The sequence below is a fragment of the Sturnira hondurensis genome, unplaced genomic scaffold (assembly GCF_014824575.4).
Source record: "Sturnira hondurensis isolate 20B ecotype Veracruz unplaced genomic scaffold, ASM1482457v3 Scaffold0010857, whole genome shotgun sequence".
NCBI lineage: Eukaryota > Metazoa > Chordata > Mammalia > Chiroptera > Phyllostomidae > Sturnira > Sturnira hondurensis.
Genome location: NW_028083488.1, coordinates 352,891 through 361,225, shown reverse-complemented (window position 1 = coordinate 361,225; position 8,335 = coordinate 352,891). Strand labels below are relative to the sequence as shown.

The window sequence follows — 8,335 nt, the reverse complement described above, 5'->3', positions numbered from 1 at the left end:
TCTATTTTTCCCTCAAAAATTTGGGCAAAAAAGTGTGCGTTATGGCAAAATATGGTATTTTAGTACCTTTAATGGTACTTTTTTCCTGTTTTTTAAAAAGAAAGTATTCCACAGTAAGCAGTTCATTTATTCAATTGTGTATTTTTGGTGTTTGAATAAGAGGACTTGCATTATCATTTTACCCTGGGCCATGCAAATTATGTCACCTACCTTGCCTCTATCCCAACCTGTCACCCAGACCTCCAAATGGAGTCTCAGCCCTTTTGAGAGTATCTGAAAAGCTGAGAGTAAGGCTGTGAGTGTTTCAAAGTCCAGCAGAGAAGGGCATCATATGATTAGTTCTGTTCTCTGAGCACTTCTGGATCCTGGAAAAGGCAGCGGCACCCAAAGAATGCAGCGGTCTCAGTCAGGCCGAATGGTATTCCCAAGAGAAGCCCCTCATCATGGTAGGCAGGATGGAGTCATAGCATCCTAGAGCTAAAACAGATCTCATTCATTGTTCTACCACAGTCCCTTCCTCTACCTTTTAGGGAGAAGGAGGACATAAAAGCACAGACAGGGGTAGAAGGCTCCCAGGCCTCCAAAACCTGCCAGCAAATTAGTGACACCCCAAGTCCTGCCTAGTCCAGAGCCTGGTGCTGCCTCCTTTTCGCCCAAATTGATCATGTTTTCTCTGTCCCAGAGTGTTTCCCAGCAGACTGAATCGCTACCCTACCTTTCCTCAAAGACCCTTCCTTGTTTCTCTGGGAATGTACAGGATGTATGTGTGTAGGCCCAGGTAGGATGAGGCCAGAAGCAGAAAAGAGAAGGCTCTAGTCATTACATTTCCTACTTGACTATTTATTTCCCTTAGAGTGGTGGTGGCGGGGAGGAGAGCCTGAGAACCACAGGCTAGACAAGGCCTGCTGCAGCCCACAACAGCAAGTCTTGAGACCAAGACTTGAGACCAAGTCTTTCCTACTGCCATGGGTGGCATTAGGAAAGAATGCAGAGGAGGCAGCAGCATGAGGACCTTCTGGGCTGGTGAGGACAGAACTCAACTCCAGGCCAAATGGCCCTGCAAAGTGAAACAACCATATGTCCCTGGAGTCTGTGCTGTAGAGGGGCTCAGAGGGAGGGAGGTGCTATGGTCTTGCTGTAGAAGTGCAGCCTCACAGGGGTACAGAGATCTGGGAACCAGAAACTCTCCCTGGATTTCCTCAGATCCCTCAGAGAAAGGCCACACCCCTGGAGACTGTTGTCATGGCAGCAGCTGTCCAAGCTGACAGTCCTTCCCCAGCATCCTGGCTGACCTGCCTGCCTTCTGCTCCTGCTACATGGAAAGGCCTGTGCTGCTCCCCCTGGCTACACATAAAGGTGTCTAGAGCCCACTGCCCAGTTTTACAAAGTGGTTAAAAGTTCTCTCTCACATCATACTTCTGGGGTTTAAATCCCACCTCAGCTACTTACTATCATCTGTATTTCCATGGGAACAATTTGTAACCTCCCAGGATTCTTGGTTATCTTACCTGTAAAGTGGAGTTCCTTAGACTTCAATCCTCACTGGCAAGAGTGAGACCAGCAACACATCATCACAAGACCTTATATCAGCGGTATCAAATCAAATCCATCAGCAGGATTATCTTACAGCTCCCACCCCAATCACACACAAACAAGTAGCTGATCACATTCCTTTGTAACGAATGGTTGTCACCATGGCAGAACCACCTAACCTATTCCTTTTTCAGAGCCCTTCCTCTCAAGGGAACCCCAAATCAGCTACTGTAAGGCAGAGAGTAAGACCCAATACCAAGACACTGTCTCCCTGCACTCCTGGTTCCAATTCCTCCTGCTTCCCTTGTCTGCGCCCCCTCCCCCACCCACATTTTCCAAGTTTTCATTAAGGGTTAATTTATATTTGTTTGGGAGTTTTCAGGGACAACTGTATTCTATCAGCAACACTAGAAAGTAATTCTATCCTGAGAAGTCACACAGAAGGGAAGGGAACTGGCCTGGAAGGGAACACAATCCTGGCTGCCACACTCAACAGGGAAAATATTTTTTTTAATTTGGATTCAGAGCTCTTAGCTGAGATCTCACCTAGATCTTTCCTCAGCTTGCTGGATTTAGGATGCTAAATAGGATCCTATCCTATTTAGGATGCTATTTACTACTAATGATGTGCTTTAAATTAGTACTTTGTAGCTAATGTACTGAATGACAGAAACCTGGATTCAAAGAATGAGAGAATCTAACAAGACAACATTTAACCCAGAAAAATGGAAGCTTCTGCACTTGGGTTAAAACTAAAATGACTTATAGAAGTGCATTAACAGGAATGTATGAAACAGACCTGGCGGGGGGGGGTGGTGGTCTCAGTTGACTGCAACTTAAACTGGATTCAACTATGATATGTCATCCACAACATCAGCTATGATGCTAAAATGCATCTAAAAATGGATAATCACTGTTCTAGAACAAAGGATGGGATAAGATCACTTCATTCTACACTAGTCAGAATATTCAGTTTTTCAGAGACATTTACAAATTCAGGAGCATGTAGGATGGTGAATGACTTTAAAATATATATCATGTCAGAAAGAGGTGAAATAACTGGAGAGGTTTTTTCTAAGAACATAATTATTTAAGGATTAAATAAGATAGCATATTAAAGGTAGTTAGTGTAATGCCCAGCATAAGTGCTCAATTAATATTAATAAGAAAGGAGTGTTTTTTATATGCTAGGTACTGTTCCAGGCCCTTTACATATACTGGCCCATTTATTACTCTTACCAATCCTATGAGGTAGGTGTTATTATGCCTCCAACTTTGTAGATGAGGAAGGTGAGTCACAGAAATGTCAAGTAGATTGTCTCACAGATGGAAAGGTAAAAAAGCACCAGAACATTAACTCTGGTGGTGTCAGACTATTGGGAGTAAAAGGCACTTTTGTGTTTTATATTTGTTTTGTACCACTCCAGTCTGGAAGGCAGAACCAGGATCAACGTGTGTAAATTACTGGAAGATTTCAGCTCAGTGACAACAAAAAACCATGTCTGAATTTTCAATAGGGTATCTTTTAAAGTAGTGAGTTCTCCATCACAAAATGTAAGAAAAAAAGGATAGAAATGAAAAAAATGCGTGAAATGGGGCTCCTTTTAGAAAGAAATCATACAAATGATGAAGGCAAGCCTTGGTTAAAAAAATAAAGACGGTATAGTGAAACTTGGTTTTGAAAAGTAACAGTTATGGCTCTGACTGGTATGGCTCAGTGGGATGGATGCTGTCCCAGAAACTGAAAGATTACTGGTTCAATTCCCAGTCAGGGCACATGTCTAGGTTGATGGCCAGGTTCCCCTGTTTGGGGCGCATGAGAGCAACTGATGGATGTTTTTCTGTCACATCAATGTTTCTCTCCCTCTCTTTCCCTTTCCTTCCATTCTCTCTGAAAATAAATAAATAAAATCTTTTTTTTTAAAAGAAAAGTAACAGTAATGGATAAGATATAAAGGTTAATATCTTTCTATCTCAGCACAGAGTAAATTAGATGTTGGATAAAAAGTGACAAAATGGAAAATTTCACATATGAATTTGTTTGGAAACTTACTAGATGGTCAACCCAGGTTTAAGAAAAGCAATCCCAAGATCCTTACAAATCTGATTGCCACCTACCCTGAAAGTGTAAAATACAGAGAGGAGAGGTATAATCTGCTCTCTGGAGGAAAGGAATCTGCATGAGAAAGTAGTATCCAGGCTGATGTGAGTAGATGGGATGCAGGAATGAAAGTGAAGATCATAAAACACCATTAGATCCAAAAATACTACTAGTGACAATTGAGTGTGTTAGCATGATTTTAATCCCACTACTCCATGTATGGTCAACAGAATTACTCCATAGTTTACTATGAATAGCTTATGTGCTGAATCTATCTTTTTGTGTCAAGCAGTCGCAAGGCCCAAGTACTTGCTGACTTAATGGATATAAACTTTCTCAAGCAGCAACACCGAGATGACTGATTAAAGATATGAGTCACAGCAAAATCTCTTGCTTCTAGTATGAAAAATGACTGAACAGAAAATATATATATATACATACATACATACATACATACATAGTATATACATACATAGTATATATGTAGTATATGTGTATGTGTGTGCATTATATATATACTACTATATAGTACATATATACATGCATACACATAGTAAACACTATAATCTCAACCAAAAATGCTCCCATTTCAGATAGTAAATAAGTTTCCAGACTATCTGTCCTTGGACAAAGGTGAAGTTTGAAATTTACGACATTCAAAGTATTCAGTTGTTTTGGAGTTACATACTTTATAAAATTCTTTCTAGAGTTCTAGAACTGAATGATTACCAATTTCGACTGGAGCTTCTATTTGCGATATACGTCTGGTGGCTCACAAAAAAATAAAATTCTTAAGTCATGGAAAAGTGAAAGCGTATCTCCCATGAAAGTGACAAGAGATGCAAGCAATGTTTACAGAGCCTAAATGCACAAAAATGAAAAAAAAATGGGAGAGGAAGCACATGATATTGAATTATTAAGGAGAAATAGTTAAATTTCAATGCAGGAACTGGACTGTAGGGGAAATAATGGGCCTTGGCGTCTGATGATGGAAGAATGATGGAAGAGGAGTTACCAGGGAAAGCTGCTGAGAGAAATAGGTAATAACCCCTAAAACTGGGTGCTAAATGTCTCTGGTAATCAGGAAAAGGCAAATATAAACAAAGAGAGGTGAGTGACGATATTTGGTGCATTGTGGATCAGGAAATACCGGAGGATTGCTACAGCACGGCTGAGGGTCAAAGCGGTAACTAGGGATCTGAGCTCGGCAGTGACGCGCGTCACTCACGTGACCAGGAGCCTATGTCTGCCCAAGTCCCTCTCGTCCTGGTCCTTTTTGCCAGTCAAGACACCGTCTGCCCTTTGGTCGAGGGGAAAAGCAGAAGGAAGTAAGTCCCCTCGGTCCTCTGAAATCGGTGTGTGTGTTGGTGGTTCCCAGTGACTCCCGGAATCGGGATGGCAGAGAGCCCAGGCCTTTCCCCATGCCAGTTTAGGCCTTTCCCTATGCCAGCCCCGCGACCGCACTTCGGTACAGAAAATGGTAGTTTCGGGGCTGGGGTGGGAAGGTGAGTGGGCGAATCCTAGGAAGGAGCAACAGACACTTAGGATTAGTTTCTAAGTAATCTTTTCGCTTTCACGTCCTGCCTCACAGCACGGCAGTGAGGGAGGGGGTGGGGGACACGAAGGACAAAGCTTGAGATGGGGAAAGACAAGGTGGGGGGGGAGGCCTGAAGAGGGAACGAGAGTCAGCGCAGAGGCAGTGGCTGGTGGCCAGAAAAAGGGCTTGAGTGTCATTCAGTCCTTTCTCCCACCCCGCTTGCTGCCCCCTACCCTGTCTGGAGTTTGTCTGCAGGCCTGCAGGTTACAGCGGGGCACCTCGAGGAGGGAGCACCTGTGAGCAAACGACTGAGAGAAATCCGGGTCCGGGAAGGGGTGGGCTGGGGACCGGGACGGCGTGCGCAGAAGGACACCGAAGGGAGCGGAATCGGAGGCGCCACCGCTCCGCCCCTGCCGGAGAGGCCCCCGGGCAAGGCCTGCTGGGAAAATGGTGGGCTTTAGGGAGGGAGGGTGCGACTGGGGCGGGGTCCCGGGGGACAGGGCCTCTGGGCCAGTGCAGGTGGGAGGATCTGGACCCGGAATCAGAAAAAAGCAGATTTTAGACCGCAAGGCTGGGGTTTTGGTCCAGGCATCAAATATGCTGACTCAGTTCTGTTTTTCTTGTCTCTTCTGAATAATTGTGCTTAGGAAGACCACTCACAACATGGACAAATCCTGCCAAGCAGATGAAGAACAGCCACAGAGCGTCCACAAGTCCGAGGGGGAGCAGCCTCAGGCACAGCACTCGCCCGAAGAGCAGTGTCCAGAGGAGCCGTCTTCAGAAGAGCAATCCTCCGAGGAGGAGTTCTTTCCCGAGGAGCTCTTTCCCGAGCTCCTTCCCGAGATGCTGGTGTCGGAGGAGCACCCTCCTGAGGAGCGCCTTTCAAGTCAGGACCTGTTCCAGGCACACCCTCCCATGGAGCAGCCTCCTTGTGGAGTGGGAAAACACAAGCTGGAAGAAGGAAGCTTTAAGGAAAGGCTGGCTCGCTCTCGCCCACAATTTAAAGGGGACATACATGGCAGAAATTTGAGCAATGAGGAGATGATAAAGGTAGCAGAGGAGATGGAAGAGATGAAAAGAGTCCGAAACAAGTTGATGATCATGCACTGGAAGGCAAGACGGAACCGTCCTTATCCTATTTGATGTGTCTGGCCTTCAATGCTGGTTTGCCTGATTTCAGTATTGCCACCTGACCTTTGCGTTTTCTCAAATCCCTCTCGCCATCTTTTTAATTTTAACTTTTTGGGTGGTTTTACTTAAGGTCTTTCTCTTGTAAGTGACGTGAAATTGGACTTCCTCCCCCACTCTCCCAATATGCAAGTCTCCCTCTTTCAATCACAGTGTCTCACTCATTTGCATGGAAAGATGGACGTTATCTATTTCAAAGTGAAAAAAGCAATTTTTGAAAAGTATATGTAGTATCCCATTTTGTAAAAAAATGTATATTTATATATTAATATGCAAAATACCCTGAAGGTATGTACTGCAAATGCTTAAAGCAGTGGCTATCTGTGTGGTAAAGTAATAGGTGATTCTGGTTTTTCGCTTTTGCTTGTTGGAACTTCTCATTTTTTTTCAGGAGGAACATGTTTTATTTGTGTTGCAAAAAGCACGCCCCACTATAATGGGGAAAATGTAAAGAAATTTAAACACTGTCTATCAGTTTATAAAGACAATGTAGCACTTAATAAATACTTGTCAGAACTTTAAAAAAGTAAATCCCATGTTTCTTCAGAATTTCTTAGGCAGAAATATATATTTGTTTAAGGATTAATAATTTCCCATTTAAATAGGAATAATACTTGACTTACAAGGCTGCTGTGGAACCAAATGAGGTAAAGATGCAATGAGCTGTTTTACCCCCACCTGCAACATGCAGGACCCCAAACCCTAGAGAGTCCCTTCAAATTCAGTGGCTGAGAACCAAAGGAGTGCTCACTTGCAATCAGAAACAATTCCTTTGAGACTCCAGGTGAGAGCCACATTCTAGTCCTATCCTACTCTTCCCTTGGATACTGCCATGTCTGCTGGGTACAGCTACCTCTTCTCCTGGTCCTGCTCCTTCCATGGTGCCCATCAGAGGGCACTCTAGGTGCAAAGCCTCACTGATTGCTCTAGAGTCCATGCTGGGCCAAAGCTGAAATGTATTCCTATAAATATTCAGTGAATGCCCTTTATATTAACAAGTATAATAATAATTATATTCATCCAGGTGGATACCATCCCAGGGCTACTTAAACCTCAATGTATTAAATAATTATTTTTTAAAGGTTTTATTTATTTATCTTTAGAGGAGAAGGGAAGGAGAGAGGGAGAGAAATATCAATGTATGGTTGCCTCTTGTGCATCCCCTTCTGGGAACTGGCCCACAACCCAGGCATGTGTCCTGACTGAGAATCAAACCTCGATCCTTTGGTTCGCAGGCTCGCACTCAATCCACTAAGCTACACCAGCCAGGGCTGTATTAAATAATTGTTAATAAAATAGTACTTCCTTTTTCTTTCTGAAAGCCTCCCTTTTCTCCTCTGGACTCAAACATGAGTTCATTGGGACCTGGGCTAGAAGGCAAATTTGTGAGCCAGACACAATGCTGTATACTTGGAAATGGAATCTCCTTCCCAAACAATCTCCAAGGATTTTGGTTTTCAGTGCCTAACATTTGCTTTAGGGTGAGTTCTCTTCTGTCAGGCTTGCCTTATCAATTCAGCTGACTTACTCAACTTGTCTGCACTAAAGAGGAAGATAGCACTCAAGCTAAGACTTTTCCCTTTTCACACCCTACCCACATCAACAAAAACACTTTGAAAGTCATTAAAGTAGTATATATATGCATATACATATATATGTGCGTATGTATCAGACATGATTTCTCTGTTAAACTACCTTTATAAAACCTATGGTTTTGTTCTATTGATCCCATTAATTCTATTTTATTTATTTATTTTTAAATATTTTATTTTTACAGAAAGGAAAAGGGAGGGAGAAAGACAGGGAGAGAAACATCAGTCTGTTGCCTCTCGCACATGTCCAGTCTGAGGACCAGGCCCACAACCCATGCATGTGCCCTGACCAGGAATGGAACCAGCAGCCCTTCACTTTGTGGGACTATACTCAATCAACTGAGCCAAGTTGGTCAGGGCAGTCCAGTTAATTCTAGAAACACA

The 8,335-nt window shown here is 43.4% G+C and overlaps 1 protein-coding gene across 5 annotated transcripts; it reads left to right on the top strand.

Moving 5' to 3' along the window:
* Window positions 1-4,825: 4,825 nt before the first annotated feature.
* Window positions 4,826-6,550, top strand: TCEAL1 (transcription elongation factor A like 1). Of its 5 annotated transcripts, none has more exons than XM_037059421.1 (3): window positions 4,879-4,962; window positions 5,427-5,487; window positions 5,794-6,550. In XM_037059421.1, the coding sequence occupies exon 3, from the start codon at window positions 5,835-5,837 to the stop codon at window positions 6,312-6,314; it is 480 nt and encodes a 159-aa protein (XP_036915316.1). In that variant the 5' UTR covers window positions 4,879-4,962; window positions 5,427-5,487; window positions 5,794-5,834; the 3' UTR covers window positions 6,315-6,550. The 5 variants fall into 5 exon arrangements, with proteins under 5 accessions (XP_036915314.1, XP_036915315.1, XP_036915316.1 ...); XM_037059422.1 differs by having other exon boundaries at window positions 4,898-4,962; window positions 5,416-5,487; XM_037059419.1 differs by lacking the exon at window positions 5,427-5,487 and having other exon boundaries at window positions 4,826-4,962; window positions 5,819-6,550.
* Window positions 6,551-8,335: the final 1,785 nt, after the last annotated feature.